The 25,309-nt window shown below is 37.2% G+C and overlaps 1 protein-coding gene across 3 annotated transcripts in view; it reads right to left on the bottom strand.

The window, feature by feature from the left end:
* The window catches only part of gpr158a (G protein-coupled receptor 158a), a 130,224-nt gene that overhangs the window by 16,751 nt on the left and 88,164 nt on the right, over window positions 1-25,309 (bottom strand). For all 3 annotated transcript variants that reach the window (XM_065294640.2, XM_065294641.2, XM_065294642.2), the window contains exons 6-8: window positions 17,777-17,886; window positions 14,032-14,270; window positions 10,038-10,176 (exon numbers count right to left, since the gene is read on the bottom strand). In XM_065294640.2, coding sequence (XP_065150712.2) covers window positions 10,038-10,176; window positions 14,032-14,270; window positions 17,777-17,886 — 488 coding nt within the window. The remainder of the gene's footprint in view (window positions 1-10,037; window positions 10,177-14,031; window positions 14,271-17,776; window positions 17,887-25,309) is intronic.

The raw sequence follows: 25,309 nt of genomic DNA, 5'->3' as shown, positions 1-25,309 counted from the left end.
TGTAAATAGCTTCAGCTCGTTCGTTATATACCAACGGCCAATGTAAACAAACTAATAAAACTCATAGTTTGCTGCCAAATTTGCAACACTTATGCCACAATGTCAAGTTAATATTTAGAATATAACTCACCAAAGCATACATTTTAACTTCTTATTTAAAAGAAGAAGTTCATTCGCAGTGTTTTGATGCTCTGTGATTCTGCATCTGCCTCCGTTCTAATTCTCTATTTTGCTCTCTCCTCACTCTAGCGACAGCTTTTCCAAGTTATCGCATCACTTCAGGAATCCAATAATTTGTTTTAAATCACTGTTTTGAATCTGAACTTTTTCCTCTTAATAAATATTTTAGTTTCTTGAGATCGACCCGTGCAGCTGCTCATCTGGCTCGCTCTCACTCTGTGCTCGTGCGTGCTGGCAGCGTCACTGTGTGAACTGAATGCGCTGCTACCATTGGCTCATAAAAGTGTCTGTCACCGTAGCAAGATCAGCGATTGGTTGAAAGTTTCTTCTCCTTCTAGAACACTCGCCTTCTCTCTCTCTTAATTCTTTTACAACAGCAAATGCATCAATGTTTATGTGCGGTCTGAAAAATGTGCGCGGTCTGACAAATCTATTGCGCGGCCACTTTGGCTGGCCTGCGCGGCCGCGCACGCGCGCAGCTTAGAGGGAACATTGACTACCAGTACAGCATTAGAATGCGTTTTCAGTGCGGATAGAGATATTATAACTCCAAAAAGGTTCCTCACTTGAACCGTGTGTTGTTTCACGGATGAAAATGATACAATAAACAAGCAAGCGCCGATCCTGTGGGTGCTCAATTTCTTAACATTTGCTTCACATTTCATGTCTAAAACCACTCGGAAAATGTGACCGCGCCGCATTCCTCACCTTCAAAAAGTTTGGGCGCTCCAGAGCGTCTGTCGTTGCTAACTAACCTAAGCATTGCTTGATGTTGTGACAAGCACCCACCGGTGGAAAAGAAATTGGCGCCTATGAACACACCCGTTTGTTAAGAAACGTATACATGTATCTGATTCGCGTTTACATTTTTATATTTCAAAATATATGTATGCATTACAGGGCCGGAGTGGGGCCACTTTTCAGCCCGGGAGTTTCAGGCCCAAGACCGGCCCACTTTTTCCATAGTGTTATTCCAAATTAGCACTTTTTTCAAAATGAATAAATAAAGCAACAGTTCAGCTCTTACTATAGTTTTTATTAATATCATGGTTCAACAAATAAGGTAAAAGTTAAATAATATTTCACTTAAGATAAGAAGTTAACAAAAATATTCCTCTACACTCTAAAAAAGGCTGGGTTACTTTTTACCCATAATGGGTAAATATTGGAAAGAACACATGCTGGGTTAAAAAATACCCCATGCTGGGTTAAAAATAACCCAATTTTGGGTTGTTGTTATGCAACCATGGATTATAATAACCCAACAGTTGGGTTAAAACAACCAAGCAATGGGTAAATTTTAACCCAGCAGCGGGTTCTGTCCAATATATAAAATATATAAATAACCCAGCCCTTTTTAGAGTGTATTCCATAAGGAAAGGTTGATAAATTATTAGCATTGCTAATGCTATGAGGCCGATGATTAATGCAAATAGAAATATAAAAGTCCTAATTATAAAAGAAAACAATTTGACAAAAATATTGAATACAATATTGGGTAAATGGCATAACAAGTGATTTATAAGCTTTTTTAGGCTGGTCTTTGACTGGGAAAACAAAAGGTGTTAAAGGGTTCTGAACACAACCTGAGGGTTAAATAACTTTAATTTATATTGTTTACTCATGGCCTCCTCATTTTCAGCGGGGGACTGCTCAGAAGCTGCTTGCATAATATTTGCAAAGTCAATGAATCGCCATGTATACACAAAAGGGTAATATTTTAACAAAAAAAAATGTTTGGCTTGTAAATAGTTTGACAACGGTATTAGCCGAATAATTACGTTGCTAATGCTAATCATTACTAGGCTTATTTCTCTTTAAGTTACCTGTTATCACATTTGTTTGTCCTCTTGAAAATAAATCTGTAAGTTTGGCACATTTGGCAGCATCCTCCTCCAATGGATTTTTTCTTCAACCTGTTTTTTACGCCCTCCTCCTCTCAGACGCGTATTGTTACGGTAGGGCCGGCCCAGCCTACCAGAGAAAAGTTTTCTTGGACGTGCTATGGACCGAACCAACTCTATGGGAGGGGAGGGAAAAACTCCCTCACATGGTACAACCCATGCAGGCTGCGCGCTGCAGTGTCAATGCGAAACGTGTAAAGTGTCATTTAAGAGAAGATAGACTCACTAACGTGACAAATGTAAAAAAAAAAAAACTCGACCAGCCCAAAAGTGAAGCGGCCCACCGGGAATTCTCCCGGTTCTCCCGATTACCCACCCCGGGCCTGATGCATTATATATAAGCCTATATGCATCAATGCACACGTGCGCATGTCCACTTCACCAGGTAGGATCTTACGAGGACTACTTCAACAGGAATAAATTATATAGGGACTGAAAATATTAATTCACTTTACATTTAAAATATTTTGACAGTGATTAATAAACACACATGGAATTTTTTTTATATTGTGCATTATTATTCATATTTCTTTTATTATATGGAACTGGAATCAGAACCGGAAATCATTAGGCAGAACTGAAACCAGAATTGGAACCGGAAAATTTCTTACGATACCCAACCCTACTCAGGTACACTCCCAGAAAAAAGGTACACAAGTTGTCACTGGGACGGTACCTTTTAAAAAACGTCTTAATTGGTACTGTTAAGTTACATACAGTCAGCTCTATTAATATCGGGACAGAGGCACATTTTATTTTATTTTAGTAAACCCACATCATGTGGTTCAGGGAGATCTCCATAAAAGTCATACAAATCATATTTAGGTTTCAAAAACACAATCAGTCCATCAGTCAGATAGGAGGAACATTAGCTGTTTGAAATTTTATTGAAGATGTTGTCTGCTTGTATCATAAGATGTTCTTCGCCTTCTCCATTATTTGTATTCTCATTAGTCTTACACAGGTTGATATTAGTTTTATTTCTCCAAATAAGGTTTTTATAAAGCTTGTCTGACTTTTCTAGGAGTCTAATCTCCTATTCTTAAGGCTTTTGCATCTTGTGGTGAACCCTCTGTATTTCTCCTTTTACCATCTTCTCTTTATTGTTTTGATTGATAATGCTATTGTTACCTCTTGTAGAGTGATCTTCATTCGTCAGGACATTTTCTTTATCATGGAAAGGATAATGTGATCATCCACCATTGTTATCTTATATGGACAATCAGGATTTTTTTGCTCCCCAGTGTGTTTTTTCACAGATTGTACCAAATTGTTGATCTGGCATCTGCTAATATTCCTCCTGTCTGACTGATGGATTTGTTGTGCTTTTGAAACCTAAACAGCATACCATTGCTCATCTTTATCAAAGTTTGTTTTGCCCTCTAGCGAAGAGCCAAAACAAAGTTCGCTCGAAGCATATTGGAGCCTTTTGAACTTGAGCCTGTAAAACTGACATGGTGTACGTGGATGCTTTAAAAGGGACCTCAAACTTGGGTCACAAACTCAGATTTTTTCGACCAGGGCTCGAAAACTGGCTGTATAAACAGTACATCACAACTTCTTGGTCCAGCGAGAGAAAGAGCGACAGAAAGGATAAAACTTGTCTCTTCATTCTTTATAACTTTTGAATCCGATTATTCTGTTGCTGACTTCTCAGGACTGGACAGCCAAAAGTATGCCTTTAATCAGATCAGGAGGAATCACAGAGCAAACTAAGAGAGTAAGCGAAATGGGGATACCAATCCCAAGAACCACCTTCACCAAGCCTAGCATATACAATATATTAAAATATTTGTGCTTTCTGTGTTGCTTGCTAAAATTGTTATTTTGTGTAAATAAATGTTTCTTATTGAATGACTGCAGTTGATCTAGTAGTTAGAGCTTACTGTTCTTTGCTAACCCCAGCAAAACCCTCAACCCATGAGACCCACAGTTAACACAGGAAGCAGAGCCTCTACTGCCTCATTACCACCTGTCCTAGCAGTAACCTTGGCATTCCTCAGGAGGCCTTTAATCCACATACTGTCCAGGTTCAGCCTTGCTTAGTTTCTTTGCAAAACCAATCATAAGGTGGGGTCACTAGCATCCCAAATTGAGGTCCGGCATCCAAAACACAACATGTGCTTGTCTTTTGGACCACTAGTCCACATGCCAGCAAACACATGTTCCAGGATAGTCTAGACAGTTCAGCACATCACCATCAGGACCAGTTGGAGGAATTCAGACAGAGCAGCTTGTAATAGACGAAAATGCACGAGCATCAGTACGACATAAAGTACAGAGCATAAAATCAAAGCTGTGGCAGAGGAAACCACTCTGACCTCCTGAACTGTCAAGAAGAGTGTTAAGTTAATCTTGCTTTTGATATGTGTGAAAAATATGTTCAGATTGTAAAATATTTATTTTCTGGTAAATTAAAATTGGCAGGCTTGGATTAGTTACTGTTACACAAATTGCTGATTTGTTGCTTTTGTAATGGTGCAATGGTGACATTCCAAGATGGCGGCTCCCTGTGACATGCAGTTTGTAGCATGCAGTTACTTAAGAGAGTTATTGTTTTGAGACAATGATAAAATAATACTAAAGTGATATTGTTATTGAAATAAAAAGTCAAACAAAATGGCACCAAAGAAAATCAGCAATGCAGTTGAGGAAGAGTTGGAGGAGATTCGAAAATCCTTAAACTTCATGTCAGATGAGTTGAGCAAAGTTGCTAAACAACAAGTTATGCTACTTGACCTGATGGAAGAAGTTAAACAACTGAAGAATCTTGTAAAAGAGAAGGATAAGAAAATTGAAGGATTGGAGAGAAGGATTGATGATCTGGAACAATACACAAGAATGGAGGATTTAATTATAAATGGATTGGAAACAACACACCGAACGTATGCCAGTACTGTGGCCAAAGATAAAGTCGGCGAAGACGCCCTACCAGAGGAACTTCAAACACTGGAAATGCAAGTAATAAAGTTCTTTGAAAGTAAGAATATGAACATTCAGAGTGATAATGTTGTGGCCTGTCATACCCTTCCCCGAAGGAACAGCGGAGCAAAGCCTGTCATAGTTGTTCGGTTTGTGAATCGGAAACACAAAACTGAGTTACTTAGGCAAGCTAAAAAGTTGAAGGGTACAGGGGTGTATCTGAATGAACACCTTACAAAGAAGAACGCCGAAATTGCTAGATGCGCACGCATACTGAGGAAACAGAACAAGATACAGGCTACATGGACAAGGAATTGTAAAGTGATGATACGGTTAAATGGAACACCAGAAGAAGCCAAAGTGCTCACAATAAGAGAACTTAAAGAATTGGACCAGTACGCATGACGGAAGTCTACTGTATGTGGAGAAATATTCGTGATAAATGACAATTCTGTGTTACAAGTGAAGACGGTGGAGTAATATCAAATGAACTCACTTACTACAAATGATGGACATTGAAAAGGATTTTTTGTTCCCATACACAGATATTGATGATGGGGAGTTTGTTACTATTCACAAGGACTGTGTGTCAGACTACTCAAAAAATCAATACTGTAAGTACGAAAATTTGAATTTAAAGACTTTCAATCATACAGACTATAAAATGTATGATATTGAAAATGATATTGACCCGGAAAATCATTTTTACAATACAGTAAATATTAATTGCTGTGAGTATTATACAGAAGAACAATTTAATAAAAATGTGGATATGGAAGGGGCATTATCAATACTACATTTCAATAGTAGAAGTCTTTATAGAAACTTTGTTCAAATTAAGGATTACGTGTGTCAGTTTAACAAATTCAATGTGATAGCTGTGTCAGAGACTTGGCTTGATAATGAGAAAGTATAGAATTGGAAGGGTACAAATTGTTTACAATTAACAGAGTGAATAAAAAAGGAGGCGGTGTTGCTTTGTATGTTGACACAGCGTTAAGATGCAAATTGATTAAAAGTATGTCATTAACTATAGAAAATATCCTGGAATGCTTAACCATAGAAATTGAAATTGAAAGATCTAAAAACATAATTATTAGTTGTGTGTATAGAACACTAGGAACATGTGAAAAACATTGTTTGTCTAAGAGAATTGTAAAGAAGCGCAAAAATGATGATAAACCTTGGATTACTAAGGGAATAGAGAAGGCATGTAAAAAGAAAAATGCTTTATATAGGAAATTTATAATAACTAGAACCAAACAAGCTGAAGATAAATATAAGACATATAAAAATAAATTAATAAGCATTATAAGATTTAGTAAAAAAGATTATTATCAACAAATATTGGAAAGGTATAAGAGTAAACTCAAGCAACATGGAAAGTACTCAACAGTATAATTAAAAAGAAAACGGTAAAGGTGGATTACCCAAATTATTTTGTAAATGATGAGTCAATAATTATAAATGAAGTGAAGGATATTGTCAATCAATGTAATGAGTATTATGTAAATATTGGATATAAATTAGCAAAAGAGATTGTGGAACAGCAAACTGGAGACAGGGTAGATGAAGTAAATATTTCTAGTAATAAATGTTCAATATTTCTTAGGGGAACTGATGAAATGGAAATAATAGACATTGTCAATAACTATAAAAACAAAACATCTACTGATTGTAATGATATTGACATGTCATTATTAAAAAATATTATATTATACATAGTAAAACCATTTACATATATTTGCAATCAGTCATTTTTAACAGGCATATTTCCAAGTAACATGAAAATAGCCAAGGTAATCCCTATTTTTAAAAATGGTGATAGACATCTTTTTTCCAATTATAAACCCATTTCTCTGCTCTCCCAATTTTCAAAAATCTTTGAGAAATTATTTGTGTGCAGGCTTGATAATTTTATAGACAAACATAAAATATTGAGTGAACATCAGTATGGCTTTAGAGCAAATAGGTCGACCACAATGGCAGTGATGGAACTGGTAGAGGAGATTTCCACTTCTATGGATAACAATGAATATACTGTAGGGGTGTTCTTAGATTTAAAAAAAGCTTTCGACACTATTGATTACAGTTTATTAATGAGGAAATTGGAGAGATATGGTATAAGAGGAAAAGCCTTTTCTTGGTTAAGCAGTTACCTTGAGGATAGATATCAGTTTGTACAAATAAAGAATATTAAATCGGATCTAATGAAAGTTACATGTGGTGTTCCACAAGGTTCGGTGTTAGGTCCCAAATTGTTTGTATTGTATATAGATGATATTTGTAAAGTGTCTAAAAAATTAAAAATGGTATTGTTTGCTGATGACACAAATTTATACTGTTCGGGGAAAAATTTGGAGCATCTCCTGAAAACAGTTAAAATTGAATTGATGGCTTTAAAAAGTTGGTTTGATGATAATCGACTTTCATTGAATTTGACTAAAACAAAGTTCATAATATTCAGCAATCGACAAAGTAATATCAAAGCTAAAATTATGATTTGTAAGACGGAAATAGAAAGAGTATATGAATATAAATTTTTGGGTGTTACAATAGACCATAAATTAAGCTGGAAATCACATATAAACCATGTAAAAACAAAAATGTCTAAATCCATTGCGATATTAAATAGAATAAAACATATTTTAAATGAAAAAACATTATATACATTGTATTGTTCTCTCATAGTTCCATACATTACTTATTGTGTGGTGGTGTGGGGACATGCATATAAAACTAATACAAAACCAATATATATGTTACAAAAGAAAGCAATAAGGATTGTAAAACGGGCTGACTATTATGAACCAACAAACAAATTATTTATAAATTTAAAAGCTTTAAAATTTGTTGATTTAGTTAACCTTTATACTGCACAGGTCATGTATAAAGTTTATAAAAATTTACTTCCAAATTGTGTACAGAGGATGTTCAAAATAAGAGAAAGTCATTATATTCTTAGAGGAATGTATATGTTTATAAAAGTAAGGGCAAGAACCAATACAAAAAACAGATGTATATCTGTTAAAGGAGTTAAACTATGGAATAATTGTGACAAGGAATTAAAATTGTGTACATCACTCACTACATTTAAGAAAATGTTTAAGAATAAGGTAATAAATAACTACAAAAAACTATATGAATAATTAAGTACGATATAATTTATATATATTTTTTATTATTATTTTTTTATTTTTTTCTATTTGTTTTCTCTTTGTGTACCTTTGTATTTATATCTTCATAAATTGTCTTTTGTAACTGTATGTTTATTTTGAATGTACCAGTTTTGCTTATTGCGTAATTATGTATAAAGGGTAGGCAAAATAAGCATAAGCTTCAGCCTGCACCTTTTTCGGTTGATATGTATGTATACATTTTGTTTGTTTTGGAAATTATGTGTGAGGACCGAAATAAATTTTGTTGATTGATTGATTGATTGATTGATTGTGTCAGAAATTTTGGGGAGACATTCTTACTGTTTCCTTTTGTGGAAAGGCTGTAGCTACACCCTAGGTTATCCGTAGCCTGACATGCACCTTGCCAAATTTTTAACAACACAAGGACCACGACCGCTGTGATTGGTCCGCTAGAACCCCTCCCGTCAGGTAAAAAACAAAGAAATATGTATTTCCGTTTGTGACGGTGAGAACAAAGATGGGCCAAGTTGAAGAGGGATTTAGCTGAAACTCTAACAAAAGTCGCTGTTTATTTACTTCCATCACTGCTGGTCTTCTCAAAACATACACAACAACCTGCTGTTGCTTCTACGTTTGTGGGTTAAATTGACCAAACTGCTTCTTCATTGACGGTCGCGCTGCTAATGTGGTTACACGCGTGTATACTGCCTACCAGCGGTCTGCATGTGTGTTTGCACGTCAATGCGGACAACAGCGCAGAAGTATATATAAAAAACTGACGAATATCCTATGCCGTCGCAGCCATAGATATGTATAATAAAGGCTAGATGTCTTACAGCGGAGTGTCTAACGTCATCACCTGGCGGCCATCTTACCTCAGACAGCTCGCTCACTCGTAGCATTGTGTTTAATGGTGCAGGTACTTTTAAATGACCATAACTTGCTCAATTTTTTTACAGATTTTTAAACGGTTTGGTTTCTTACAAACCTTATTAACATGACAATAATTCTGAGTCCTTTAACATGTTTCATAAAAATTATTCATTAAGTATGCAGTGTCATAGGTACATCTCTGACGTTTATAACAAATCAAACCTTGGTCTGCAAATTGGTAGAAAAAGTTATGGTACATGCTCCATTAAACACGATGCTACGAGTGAGCGAGCGCCCTGTGGTAAGATGGCGGCCAAATGCGGACGTTCCACTCAATTGGCCAGCAGCGCGGGCGAGACATCTAGCCTTTATTATACATATCTATGGTTGGGCTATGCCGTAGGACGTTCGCACAATTATAATTAGCCCTTTACATAATGAAGACCCAATAAAGAACATAGAAATTGATGTTGTAAGCAATACCAGTTAGTGCCACAAACCTCTGCTAAATGGTGACATTAGTTTAGCTCCATGTGTTTAATATTGCTTTTATTATAATGGTCCAGCTACAATCTTATAGACTTCACTATTTCACTTACTGTCAGTGCGATGCAAACATACATTTTATAGCACTATTTCAATTTCTGTGTGTTACAATCCCATTCTTATATAGTTTTCTCTTCTTTTAAGGGCAATTTCCTTTCATTTCCATGTAAGCTGGAAAGGCATGTCTGGTTACTACACTTATGGACTACCCAGAATTCAAAAAGCAAGATCCACCAATCAATCTTCTTAACTTTTCTTCTGCAAGAAATAATTAGTTCACCTATATCTACAAACTATTTATTTATTAGAACAATTTCATTTAGTTCAGGATGATCTTTCATTATTATTTATTTACAGTTAGTTAAACCTTAAAATTAATGGATTTCTAGAAGTTAATACATTATTGTTACAAATGACTTTCTGTACGGAGAAAATCAAAGGAATTTTATCCTACTGTGCTGTATTTACTCACCTTATAACATGAAATATGGCTGAGAGGATGAGTTCATTGTGCACAGCGATGGCCATGTAGCGTGGCTCATGAAACGCTGAGGGGACAGTCCTCACGGCGTAACACAGATACACACCCCACAACAGGAACAAGAACTCAGCTGTTTGACAGAATGAATAAAGCGTTACACCAACTGACCAGCACTTCCAGTGACTGTAAAATCTTCTGTTCAAATCAAACCATATATACAAAACAAACCAATATAACACTAGATTGAAAAACATCAGCAAGATATAGAAAAAGACATAAATGCAATAAACGCCATCTAGATTGCCTGTATTCTCTAGACGCTGTCTGATAGACAACTGGAAATGAAGCTGTGGAAAGCCAGTGCAGAGTTTTATACCTCTCTCATGCCTACTGGCACATCCTATACAATGCCAGCCAACCAGATAGCAATAAACATCTGTTTACCCCAGTGAACATCTGTCATCATGTGTGTGATGTGTACTGGTCCAGGTGTTGGAGTGGACACATTCAAATGTGCCATGCTTGAGGATAAGGCACCTTATATAAAGGAATAAACATTGTGGCTGGGTCCTATTCGTCCCAGTCCTGGGGCCTCATTTATTAAGCGTTTTACGCACAGATTTGATCTTAGACAGTGCGTACGCTCAAATCCAAGGCTCATGGCCCGGTTCCCCAAAACGTTCTTATCACTAAGTAGTTCTTAACCTATCCCTTAACCTCTCTCTTAACTCTATGGCACGATTCCCAAAACGTTCGTACGCTAAGTATATCTTCAGTAAGTCACACTTTCGTAAGGTTGGTCTGGACCATTCGTAAGCTCTCTCTTAGCGTTGTTTGAGCGCAAAACACTATCTTTAGAAATCAGCGCAGCGCAGTACAAGTCAAACTATGTTATGCTGACAGTGATTTTATGTTATGGACATTTTTAAGACTTATAATAAAATATGTTTGCAATGGATATAGGACTATTAATGCAGTTGACTTTATTTGGTATCAGAACTAATGAATCAAAGACGGCGCCTCATTGAAGTCTGTTCCCTCTATGTTTATAGCATTTTCATCACATTACATTTATAATTTATTTAGAAAGATTAAAGATTTCAATTGGTTATACTAAAAAGCAATAATATCATGTATTCTATTATACAATTTATTAAATATTTCATATTTGACAGTTTTATGTCTTTTATATATAGCCTGTCTTTTTCTTTTCTTTTTTTTCTCTACTGTTTGTTTTAAAACTGTTATGTTTCCAAAGATAATAAATATATATTATACATATAATATGATTCATACTGTAAAAATAATTGACTTACAATCAAGAACAGTCAAGATACATTACATAAATGCACACATATACATCTCAGTAGCCATTAAAACTTTCAATGTATATAAAGAATAAACGTATAATATGATAAAAATGCTATAAAAACACTACACTAAAGGGAAACATAGGGGGACAGACTTCCACACAACACCGGCCGCGTAACTGTTTAGTCCATGACAATTTTTTTATTCGTCAACCCTTAAACCTTTTGACATTTTGCCTGACGTGGATAAATAAAAAAATTGCCTTCCAAGACAACTCATTATGGAGCTGCTAGATCTTCTCAGACCATATTCTTTATCTAACTAGGTTGCTTTTTATTGAAAACATTAATGGTAAGCAATACCGCATTAAACAGAAATACTGCAGCTGCTTGCCAATCAATTCTGATTGTTAAGTACCTTAACATTCGTATAAAAGTGTGTTACATATTTTTTTAAAGTCAAAACCCATGTCAAGAAGCGGCACAAGTGGCACACAGGATAAGGATCATTTAATTAATAGTCTATATTTTACGGATAACTTAAACTATGTTAAAATAAATGTGACTGGAATAATTTGAGTAATGTTCCATTTGTATATAACGTGTTGTCTTTCTTAACTCGCGTGAAGTGGAAAATCGATCCCTGAGTGATCGATCGCAAATAATTCAGCACCTTTACTTGGGACAGCGCCACTGTACGTCGAACTTAGAGGCAGCGTGTTAAGAAGCTTCCTAAGAGACACTTCGGGGAACACACTTAGGAACATCAACAACTTTGGTAAGATATATCTTTTTGAGTCTTCTTAGCACGCTAAGAGTGAACGTTATCGGGGAACCGGGCCCAGATTAATAAAACTCGTCTTTGACGTGGAAAAGTACTTACCTCCACGTCAGGTTCTGACTTGACGTACGCACGTTTCCTTGTGGCAATATTGCAGGTAGGCATATTGGAAACTTTTACAGGGTCAACATCATTTGTATTAGAGCTTAGATTGGGCCCAAAAAAACATAACCGAAGCCCCTGCACGTTGTGTCCGAGCCCGGCCCGACACATTAACTGTAATTATAAGCCAGTTTAAACCCAACAATGTTTTAATAGTGCGCCGTGACGTTCTCAACTACAATTCAGAGTTGTTTAAACTACAGAAATCTGTTCAGAATTATCTTAATGAACTAATGAAACAAGGACGAAGCAAGTAAACGGCGCTGTTTGTTTATTCAGAATGGAAACGTAAAAAGAAACATGCAATAACGATGCACATTCTACAGAAAATGAACAAAGAATTAACTGTGGATGTCCTATAGGAGAAGGCCTACTACTCCGAAATAATTTAACAAGGTTTTAGAATATATTTTAAACAAAATATGTTGGCCTATTTTGATATTTTAAAATGAAGGCCTATTGTAAAAATGTAAAAAGGTGGCGCCCAAGCTAGGCCTATAGGTTAAGGAAACAATTTTCTAGTTCGTCATCTTTTTAATAAATATAAAAAAATATAGCTAAATTGTTTCGCGGTGATTAACACACATGTAAATGTTACAGAACATGTGCTTTATTGAATGAAAGTAAAACTGATGGAATTCAATGATTAAAACGATGTGAAAGGAACTACATTGTAAAGCCTCAATGTACAATAAGGGACATGCGACATTTAAGAGTGATGGGTATTTCAAAAATTAATATAAATTATTCCCATGCATCGATTTTAATGTTAAATGGCAAATGAATCCATATGGAATATATTCCGACAGTTTAGGATACGATCTTTGAAAATTAAAGTCAAAAATATCTTATTTTTACACAGGGGCAAACTGAAACAAAACTTTAAAGACACAAATATTACGTTTACGTGTAAAAACTATATTTAAATGAAACCTGTGAATTAAAAGGTCCACTAATAATTAATCGAGTGATGTCAATAAAGTTTCCATGTTTGAATTTAAAAATACTAAAAACTTAAGCAAACGACAACAAATATGTTTTCTTACCACTCGCCATTGTAGCAGTCAGAGAATTTGGCCTTTGATAATTTAATATTTATATGCTAATGAATTAAATTGGGGGCGTTTACAAGGCGGAGTTCTAAGAGCATTCAGCTGCGCACAATTTCAAGATCATTTGTGATTTATAAACCGCACATCTGGAAACACGTTTTTTTGGTGAGTACGCTAATTTTCTCTGAATCACACGTATGATCATTTCATAAATGGTCTTAGATTAATTAAAAAATTACCATAATTTTACTGAAAACTGTGGTATTTGAGGTATGGTCAATAGAAGTTCATCAACAAATACAATCCAACATTAGGTCCCAATTTAGCTAGACCCTATTTCATCTGTAACCCAGTTTACTGTTCCCTCATTTTTTCATGAACTTTTTATGTTTATTTAATACCAAAGAAGGATTTCTCGACTCGTGTTGTATACTGTATATGTGACTGTGAAATCCAGGCTAAAGTCTTATAATCTAATTATGAGATTTGGTGCATCAAAGTTTGATTTCAAACCCCGAGTTGGCAATTATTTCAATCTTCGATATAAATTTACTCAGTCAATATAAAAAATATCAAAGTTATATTTTCAAAAAATGTTCTATACGTTATAGTTTTTTTTATGTAAATCACAAAAAATGACTTTACGTGGCAAGTAATGACTTACGTGCTTACGTACTCACCCACAGCTATCATGTAGTCCCAGCGGTCCAGCAGACACATGCTGAACTGCAGAGCATCAGTGGTAAAGCCCACAGTGATGAGAGCGAGATGTCTGTTCGGGTTCTGACACACAGCGGAGGTCCAGGCTATCGCAAACCATAATACAATGAGTAGGATGACGCACAGCAGACGTAACACTCTCCAGCTGGTCATGTAAGGTATCCGCTGGGCTGTACGTGAGAGGAACACCTTCAGGACCCTGAAGAACAATGACAACAGCCATTTTATTGTTATCACCTCCATACTGGAACTGATGTTTGTAATTTAGTATTTTAATGTATTAATGTTATGCTTTTACAAAATAGGAGATCTGACCAGGAAAAGTAGGGTGCGGTGTAAGGGTTCATATTAGCAAATAATTAGCAAAACATGCAGTGATGAATAATTTACAACAGAATTTGTATATTTATGCATTTTGATTTCATGTTGACTGCAGGATCATTAGACATAAAAATAATATCTTTATTAGTAGTGTCCTGCTTATTTTATCTAAGTCTGTCTCATCGAATGAACTTTCTGGATGATGAATACGAGACATCCTCATTATCACCCGCTCTCTTTATGTCACATTGACAAAACATCATTTACACCCCTGTAATGAGCTTCGAAAAAATAAAACATCGATCTGGGCAATGTGTTTACTTTCACCCCATTGAACCGCATCCCATTTCTGTCCAAATCAGCAGTGTGGCCATTCATCTCTGTTGCTTCAATTACCAATCATTAGATCTTTTTGACATTACCAGCAGACATCAGATCCTCAAGCCCATTTTTTGCTATTAAAGAGACAGTTAAAGGCGGGATGCATGATTTTTGAAAAACACTTTGGAAAAGGGAGTCGGGCCGAGTACCAAAACACACTTGTAGTGGCAGTAAGGGGCAGTAAGTGGCATGTCTACTAACTAACATCATTGCCTGGGTTGTGTATGTGCGGTGCGGATCTATCAAAAGAAGGTCCAGATTCTGTTGGGGTAGGGGTGTGTTTGTTTAAAGTGATTTCAAATGTCAACATTGGCTTTCAGAGATCATGTACCCCACCCTTTAACATATCACCATCATTTACACACTTTCAGACATGTATGATTTTGTACAACAGAAACACTTAATTTATTCAAAACAATATCTAAATAATGAAAGTAAATCTTTTTTTTTTTCATTTATAGGTGAACCATTTCTTTAAATAGCAGCAGACTGAAACATTTTCTGTTTCTCTTTTCTGGATGCCAAACCCTCATAGCCCACCAAGCAGCCAGTTCACGTTTGTTGCTTTTGTTGTCTAAACTATTCAATAAAACGTAATACACTGCGACCATTTCGGCCTAAGTGCCTTCAGTTATTTGTTTACCCACAACGATTTAAAGTAAGCATTTCTCTATGTAGTTTAAGGATGCTGTGAATCTTTTTTAAAGCGTACTTTACCCCTGATGAAGTAACCGTAGAGCACACAGCTCTGACACTTTGTAGGATGCTTACTTTAATGGGAAATTAGAGATAATACAAAGTTTAGCAGTGCTTAAAAGGATATCACAGCAACTCAATCAGGAGAAGTTGATTCTGGAAGGCTACAAGGGGATGTAGCCATAATATCAGTAATAAGAAGTGCATTAAACTGCCACTGCAGATATGCTGACCTGCATCTTAAGTTGAACCATTATTGAATTACAGTCTGAATTAATTCTGACTGAACTCTCTATCAAATATAAGCATAAAACCCCATTTGCAGATTTTTGGTGACCTGAAAATGATTAAATTATATTCTTTTAGAAAATGTTCAATGGAAACCTTTATCGTAATGCTGCGTTTACACCAGCCGCACTTGAGGCGTCAAAATCGCGCCTAGTTTGCCGCTTGAACAGTTTGAATGCATTCGCGTGTCTAGAGCGAAGTAGAAGTGCGGAAAAAGCAAGCATTTGACGCGCGTCAGAGGCAAAAAACGCTTCTTGTGGGAGGGGCAAGTGCTGTGCGGTTGTCTGTTTGCAAGATGGTTGATGTTAATTGTGCATTTATCGAAAGAGTTACCGGTTTGTATTTGTCCACCTTACTATGGGGGAAAATAGTAAAAAAAAAACGGCGGGAATGCAGCAAGTAGACAAACGTCACGTGACTCAAAAGTGAAATGTGTATTTACAACTTACCAGGTTGCCCAATGTCCTCACTGACACTCTTCCAAGCGAGGTCCTTTTTATTCCTGTCTCTATAGAAATAAGAACTTGTGTCGTATAGCTCCGGGTGACTGCTCACGGACAATATCAAGCGTTCCTTCATGTTAAATGAGTGACTCCAGGCAGGCTCCTGATTGGTTAACGCGGCGCGAAAATCCGCCAAAGTAAAAATTTTTCAACTCGGGCGTCAGCCACAAATTCGCATCAAATGCAAAATGCACAAAACGCACCATTCCCAAGTACCACGCCAGATGCTCAATTCGCGCGAACGAGGCGGAATCGCATCTACTATGCTAAACACCTAATTCGCCCCTTTACATTGCGCGTCTTCACATTGATTTAACAATGAAATCACTCGCGCTTGACGCCTCTACCGCGTCTGGTGTAAACGCAGCATAATAGGTCACTTATTCAGTTATGTGGCACAGTTGACATGCTTTATTGGATTTGATATAAATGTTGATGATAGTGATATTTTCCTAGAAAACAGTTGGCCTTTACAATGTATTTTCAGTAAGTCACATGATGAGGTCCTCAGGGACAAATGCCAGATTGACATCAAATGCACTGAAGTCTACAAAAGCATACAGTATGAGGAGCTCAGATGCAAAAGCCGCTTAATGCCACATCTGCCAATAAAGAGATAATGATATGAACTGAAGCTCTTTGTATCTATTATACATCAAATAGTTTAAATCCATTTAATTCCCACCTCAGATCATTTAAAAATACCATTTTGTTGGCAGATTTTTTTCCAGATCTTTCAAGTCCTCAAAGTGCACAGAAGATGAATATAAAACAACAGTGGATCACATTCAAAAAAGTTAATTACTAACTAATTACATTTTCATTGCCATTTAAGTGAAATGACTGAACCTAAACATAAGATAAAAGCCTGATAAAAATGCTCTTATGTTAAAAAAAACTTTATATTGTGATAGACATGTAAATGCTGTGAATGTTCATGCAAAAATTTAAATAAACATTTTAATGAATGTACGATATGGTCATTATGTCCCTATCCCCCAAAGTGGCATCCCAATGTGTCCAGTATGTTTCATTTCAGTCAATAATTGTAATTTTGGTGTAGCACATAAAGCTCCAACATGAAATCTTGCAGAAAATATATATCAGGCTCAGCCTTTGGCCTTCTTGCACTATAACCAATGTTACCTGCCACCTCTCTATCTTCTTTGTTTTTCTAAAATGGCAAAGATCTCAGTGGGTACCACCTCATGGCCATATTAGGAAAGAGCAAGTTGTGACATTTAATAACATCATGGATCATGAGTCACCCAGCATGTGTTTGCGCATTACTGTGTGAGTTGGTCTGTCTAGTGGATGTATCTGTTAGGCAACAATACTGAAACTATCATTGTGTGTCATTCGCATATGTCATATGAGTCACTCACCTCAATATCTCATCCTAGCAATTTGTAGAATTATGATTATGAATCTAAATAATCTATTACTGTTAACACCGTGACCAAAAATAACCTTGTCCTCCAGAATGAGTCATCTTTAGTAATTTAATAAATGTAACCTGTAGAGTTTGAGGGTGACCGTTCCGTAGACTGTGGCAAATCCGAGCAGACGAACCCATCTCAGCAGGATACAGCGGAAAACACTCGGATGGAAATACAGAATCACAACCTGGAAAACAAACAGGACCTCAAATTAAACATGCATTGCTTTAATAACTGAATATTTGAACTTTATTTGTCGGTTCTGGGAAAATCAATCGTTTATTTTGACAAGCAAAAGAACTGAACATACTGTACAGTTATTTTATTAATTGACAGATTAATTGGATATTTAACTCTTTCCCTGTCAGCGTTTTTTTTTTTAAGTTGCCAGCCATTTTTTTGTGATTTTTACAAAAGTTTAATGCCTTCCATAAAATGTTCTTCTATAAATATATAAACATACAATATATCAGATGAAAGAATAGACCATCTGCTTTCAACAAAAACTACAAAAACTTAAATATGGAAAGGTTTCTTCCAAAATGCAAAAAAAATACCAAAAAGATGAAATAATTGTCTTTTTGTAAAGGACTTTTGTAAGAGATCCGATTCAGAGTTTTACTGTTTTTGGATCAGTGGATGCTTTACTGTGCTTTCACACCGCCACCGGTAAAAGCGACAAAGTGGCGGGAAGGCATTCATTTTCAATATGAGCTGGCAGCAAGCTCCGTCGAGCAGCGGCGCAACGCGTCATGTGCGGTGTGAGCGTCGAGGAGTGTTGAAATCAGCTCAACTTTATGGTAATGAGCTATGACACCAATCAGAAGGTGGAAACGTTTTGCGGCAACCAATCGGAAGGCAGAAACCTCCACTTAAAAGGAGTTTAATGGTGCATTCAAACTAACCGCGGTAAAGGCGGCAAAAACGCGTTATGGACGCTTGAACATTTGAATTTACTTGCTTCATTCGCGCATGAAATTCTAGTCATTCTGGTGCATTCCCACCAGCCGCGGTAGAGGCGGCAAAAACATTTGAGTTCACTCACTTCATTCGCGAGTGAAAGCCCCACATTAAATTCTAGTCATTCGAGACATTCACGTCGAAATTCACGTCATGGGAGGGGCCTCTGCGACTCCACTGAGACTCCGCCACTCCGCTTGCTTCCTGTTATCACATCACTACTACAGCAAGGTCCTGATTGGTTAACGTGGAAACCTAATCGCGTATTTGCATTGACTTAACATGTAAATCACTCGCGCTTGCCCCGTCTACCGTGTCTGGTGTGAACCCTGCATTGGAGAATGCATTCAAGCATCAGAGCGTCCACTACACCTTTTCTATAGCGTTGTTGGTAGGGCACACTCTCTGAAAAAAAGGTTTAAAATTTTGCCTTTTCTGTCACTGGGGTGGTACCCTCAAAGGTTCAGTTTTGTACCTTTTTGGCTATACAACACATTGAAATATTGTACCTTTTGGGGTACAATATTATACCTTAAGGACCTATTGTGTACCTTTTAAGGACCAATTTTGTACCAAATAAATGTTAGTGGTACAAAACATTTAACTGTACCTTTAAAAGTACAAAATAGGTCCTTAAGGTATAATATTGTACCCCAAAAGGTACAATATTTCAATGTGTTGTATACCCATAAAAGGTACAAAACTGAACCTTTGAGGGTACCACCCGGGTGTGTCTCATAAGCCTTGAAAAGTGAAGCCTCTGGCTCTTTGATCGCCCCCTGGTGGCTGGCTGCAGTACAAGTCATAAACCCCGCCCTCTCCATTCAAACGAATGGGACTCTGCTCTAAATAAAAAAATATTTACACTTCCATTAAAAATTTCCGAAAGATGGTTTTGGTCCTTTCAAGTAGTTATCACGCTGATATATGTTCAAGTGTTAATTATTGTGGTAAGTTTCATTTTAGCTAGTAATTTGATGCTATAGAAACATGGCGTGTCGTTATGATTGACGTGGTTGAATTGGTCGCGCCAGCGTTTGGGCGGAAGTTTTTATTGACGCTCTCGTCTGTGGTGGTGTGAAATCACAGTTATTGTTTTATTAGTTGTGAAAGAGGTAGCTACTGTATGTATCTGCACAAGCAGTTTTGTATATTTTTATTGTGTGTGTAATATTACATTTAGAAGGAAAACATTATAAGATCTTTAAGTCTAACAAAAAAGTAAACCCCCTCATGCTCATGAATCTATTCAAACCTCACTAAACCTATTAGGAGAGAGAGAGAGAGAGAGAGAGAGAGAGAGAGAGAGAGAGAGAGAGAGATTTTTGATTTTTCAAAAACCACCACTACAACACATCACCTAATTCAGAAAGGGCAAAGAAATCATCTATACAAAAAGGAAAAAAAACACAACTCTTCTTCAAACATCTCACAAAGGATTCCATTTATGCACCAAATTGACTCAAACAATAAAAGATCATGCATTAATTTATAATAATAGAAGTCAATCAAAATCCTGGATTTTACTAGTCTTAAAAAGACAGCTAGAGATAGAGAGTGTCAGGATTCGGAATGCGGAAGAACCCAAGCATGGACGTGGATAGACAAAACTAGACTTTATTAACAAAACTAGGTAAAAAACAGGAAAATAAAACCCACGAAGGGGCAAACAGAACAGGGCAAACAATAATCTAACAAGACAACACTAAACACTATCACTTAAAAAAAACACTAAACATTAACTGGAACACAAGATATTCATTGCAAAACTCACTGATTAACACTTTGACGAACAGAGTAACAATAACAAACCCGCACTGGACGACAAACACAAGGACTCTTAAATAGGGAGAAAATAAATTACATACACCTGTAAATCATTACATGTAAGGGATCGCGGAAAAAGTGACAAGAACCTGGAAATGCGTGGTCAGAATAACCAAATACTAAAACTACGCATCTCCCACATAAAACATTGTACTGAGACGCCACCACTTCTTTCCTCCTATTCTTCTTCCTGTTCCTGGGTGCGGAAGGTGCAGAGGAGAAAACTGGAGTAGGCGTGGGTGAGGCAGATGTAAGAGAGGCCCCCGGGGTCGGAGAGGCGGGAACCGAATTCATCAGCCTTACTGACCCCGTGATGAGACCCCTAAGCACTGATAGCTGAGGGCCGACTGCCGACTCATTATCCCGGGGTCGTTGCTGCGGGTCGAGATGGTCCACCATTTCCCAAAACGGCAGAGAAATGAGAGCCGCTCGTTCCGAGACAGGAGGAGGGTTATCGAGACCGGCAAGGAGGTACCTGTTAACCATACGGTCCATACGAAAAACAAACCCTTCTGTCCAGGACCTTCTGGGCATAGCTCTGCAGGTCAAGTCCCTTCTGTGGTGGAAAAAACCCAAAACCGGAACGTGACTCAGCGGTAAGGGCATTCCACCAAACTGGATCCTCGGCCATAGTCCGCTGGGTTCTGTTTTGGCGGGTTCGTACTGTCAGGATTCGGGATGCGGAAGAACCCAAGCGTGGACTTCGTGGACAACACTAGACTTTATTAACAAAACTAGGTAAAAAACAGGAAAACAAAACCCACGAGGGGACAAACAGAACAGGGCAAACAATAATCTAACAAGACAACACTAAACACTATCACTTAAACAAAACACTAAACATTAACTGGAACACAAGATATTCATTGCAAAACTCAATGGTAAACACTTTGACGAAAAGAGTAACAATGACGAACCCACACTGGACGACAAACACAAGGACTCTTAATTAGAGATTAAATAAATTACATACACCTGTAAATCATTACATGTAAGGGATCGAAGAAAAAGTGACGAGATTCGGGAAATGTGTGGTCAGAATAACCCAATACTAAAACCACGCATCTCCCACATAAAACATTGTACTGTCGGAACCCTGCCATGCTGAACTAGATCTAAATACAAACAAGGATCTGGCAGAATCTTGACAATAACAAAGGGAAAACAGGTTAGGGTAATGAACTAATGATTAAATGATAAACTGGAAGAACAGGGAGGCGGAGACAAGAGACGAGACACCAGAGGCACATGACCCAATATACAAGGCCATGAGCCTCCACATAGAACATAAGGCTGTCAGAACCCTGCCATCATAATAAAACATAAATATAAAACAAGATTCTATGGCAGGATCCTGACAGTTATCCTGTTAAATTTTTCATATTTAATGCCCTCGTGTTTTCAGTCCTGAGCACGTTCGTTTTGTATCACTTATGTGTTATCTTGTATAGTGTTTGTACCGTTGTCAAGTTTAGTCTAAGTCGTCTGTTAGTACTTCGTGTTTCATGTATGTTTTGCTCCCATGTGGGCTTTTGTTTTGTCAGTGTTAATGAAAGTATTTTTTGTTCACCCTCTACATTGCCTGAATTTGGGTTCATCTCTCCAGAAATCCTCTCATTACGATCTTGCCACAACTGAGCCCAGCGGATGATGGAGGTCCTCACGTGGATCGATCCATGTCAGAGGGTGGCCGTCTTGTTTACCCTCACGAGCCGGGAAGCCAGGGCAATGGATGTCCTGTTGGCAGAGGTAAGGCAGGAGCCAGCGCAGCCGGAGCCAGCGCAGCCTGTGCAGCCGGAGCCAGCGCAGCCTGTGCAGCCGGAGCCCGCGCAGTCGACCCGTCCCGCGCAGCTGAAGCCACAGCTGCACCCACGTCCTGCGCAGCCAAAGACACAGCTGCGCCCACGTCCCGGGCAGCCGAAGACACAGCTGCCCCCACGTCCTGCACCCCCGTGGACTGTCTAGTGCCTTGTTTGTCTAGTTTAGTTTAACATTGCTTTATCTTGTGTTTTCCCCTGGACTCACTATTATTATTTATCATGTTTGAGTTTATTATCTAGTCTTGTCCTATTTTTTTGTGGTTCTTGTCTCGTCTGGTAGCCGCTCCTTGGGGGGGTACTGTCAGGATCCTGCCATAGAGTCTTGTTTTATATTTATGTTTTATTATGATGGCAGGGTTCTGACAGCCTCATGTTCTATGTGGAGGCTCATGGCCTTGTATATTGGGTCATGTGCCCCTGGTGTCTCGTCTCTGTCTCCGCCTCCCTGTTTGCCTAGTTCATAATTTAATCATTAGTTAATTACCCTCACCTGTTTTCTCCTTGTTATCCTGTTTAGTTTTTCAGATTTAATGCCCTCGTGTTCTCAGTCCTGTGCATGTTCGTTTTGTATCACTCATGTGTTATCTTGCATAGTGTTTGTACCGTTGTCAAGTTTAGTCTAAGTCATCTGTTAGTATTTCGTGTTTCATGTATGTTTTGCTCCCATGTGGGCTTTTGTTTTGAGAGAGAGAGAGAGAGAGAGGGAGAGAGAGAGAGAGAGAGAGAGAGAGAGAGAGAGAGAGAGAGAGAACTGTAATTGAAGCGGAATCTCACAGCTGTGCTGCTGCCCCCCTCCTCTCTATGTGTACACAGAAATGTGGTGCTACACTATGTGTGTAATCTCATAACAGCAGTCTGCTCATTTCTCACAAAGCTCTATTATTAGATTGATTATGAAAAATACTGATTCTGAGATGAATTGCCCCATCACTGATTAATCTGTCATAACTAAGTACAGAACAAATAACAACATAAATAATTACACATTTGTACATTATTTCTTATCTGTCTTTTTAAAATGTTAATCTTTCATTTATAGCATTACCAAACAAAACTGCAAAACTATTATTTTACACTTTTTGGGGAAAGAATCAAAGAATTTACATTAAGGAAAAATCTTCCCACAAAAGCTTGCCTACATTTTTTTGTTTTGTGTTTTCTTTCTGTGTTTGCACTTTTAATCCAAAGCACTTTAAGCTCTTTCTTCTTCAAAATGTAAAAATGTTCAAAGCTCAGCAGGGCTGTGTGTAATTTCTTACTGTGTTTGTGTGTGTTTGCTTAGATGTGATGTGTATGCTTGTATATGGAGGCTATTTGTGCTTAAAGAAAAACGAAACAAAATGCAAATCTCTTCTTACCAACAGCTAAAGAAACATTTGTTTCACCACAAAGCAGTGTACTGTACCAGCTGATATTTTATCAATCATAAACCACAGAGAACCGAGAAAATTAAAGGACATATAAAAGTATTGTAACAACCAAAAGAACAAATAAAAAGGAAATTGACCCGAAAAAGGAAGAAAGCAAACCAAAGACATAAGCAGGTTAATGTCTCTATTTCTTTTGGTTTTCAAAGTTACAATAAATGTCACTGTGCGTGTCTCATAATGGGGGTTAGAGAGTTAAACTGAATGATATTTGGTCATGTGATCTCAAATTGGCAGCCATTGTAAGGGAGGAGCACTTTTATGCAGAATTAAACAGTATTTTCATGACCAATGACCAGAGTCTCATGAGTGGACATAATTCTGGAAATTTTACTTTTAAGATCCAGAGTATGTTTGTGTGTGTTTGGCAGGATTGTGGTACATTTATCAGGGGAAGATCCAGTCGGCCAGCTCTTAATTAGAACTGGGAGTACTGCACGCTTCCAGCAAAATCAGACAGTGTCAAACCATGCAAGACTAACACTCCACATCTCCTCATAAATATAAAATGCAGAGTAAATAGCATGATTAATTCACTGTCAGCATAATATTCGCTCCAGCTAAACTGACATAGCTGTTGAAAGATCTGTTGTACTTAAAATGGCAAACAATTTGTAACACAATAAAATTATGCAATGCATTTTCAGTATTGCTGCAAAAAGCACATCAGTCTTTGTGCATGAACCAATTTGTGCATGTAGTATGAGACAAGATGCAAAACACAGGATTACTCAAGCAACAAAATAGTTTTATTACACTGAAAGGTCACTAACCATGTTGTTAAATGTATTCATTATAAGTGGACCTCAGAGAACATTAGAAAAAGTTTAAAAAATGCAGTTCATGGAGCTTTTAAAGTGTAATTTAAGCATGCATATTGATGTCTGTAGCAGATATAGCTGCTTAATTTGAGATGATTTAAGACATAAGACAGTTTTACTGTGCTTACTGTAGTACAAAGCAAAGCACACTATCAGCAGGCAAAAACCCTCAAAGAGAAGTTTTGTCGGTATTAAAGAACTGTCTCAGTGAAAAACCATTAGCACAAAAAACAAAAATCACAACTCCATATTGCTTTTCTCTAATCACACATATAATAAATACACCTGATAACATGTGATATATTTGGATTTAGCATTTTTGCTTACAATATAGCTCAAAATATGCTGCAGAAACTCTTCTAATGGTGTGACTTATTTATAGCATATGATTGCAGTGCAATCTAGCTCCTCATATTACTTGACCTTAGTGCAGCCTTTGACACAAAAGATCATAAACTTCTACTAGATTAGAATGACTAGAAACTTGTCTTGGCATTATTCGTGAGGTGTTAGCCTGGTTTAGGTCCTATTAACCAGACTGCTATCACTTTGTTTATGTAAATGAGGAAAAGTCATGCTATTCTCGGGTTAAATATGGCGTGCCACAGGGATCAGTTCTAGGCCCTATCCTCTTCAAACATTATAAGGAAACATAGCATAACACTTATTACATTAGTTAAATAAGAAATACATTTTTAATAACTCCATGTAACTTTAAATACTTAATCTTAAACTATATTTAAAAAATGAAATGT

The sequence above is a fragment of the Paramisgurnus dabryanus genome, chromosome 22 (assembly GCF_030506205.2).
Source record: "Paramisgurnus dabryanus chromosome 22, PD_genome_1.1, whole genome shotgun sequence".
NCBI lineage: Eukaryota > Metazoa > Chordata > Actinopteri > Cypriniformes > Cobitidae > Paramisgurnus > Paramisgurnus dabryanus.
The sequence above is the reverse complement of the archived record's forward strand: the minus strand, read 5'-3'. Positions and strand labels throughout refer to the sequence as shown.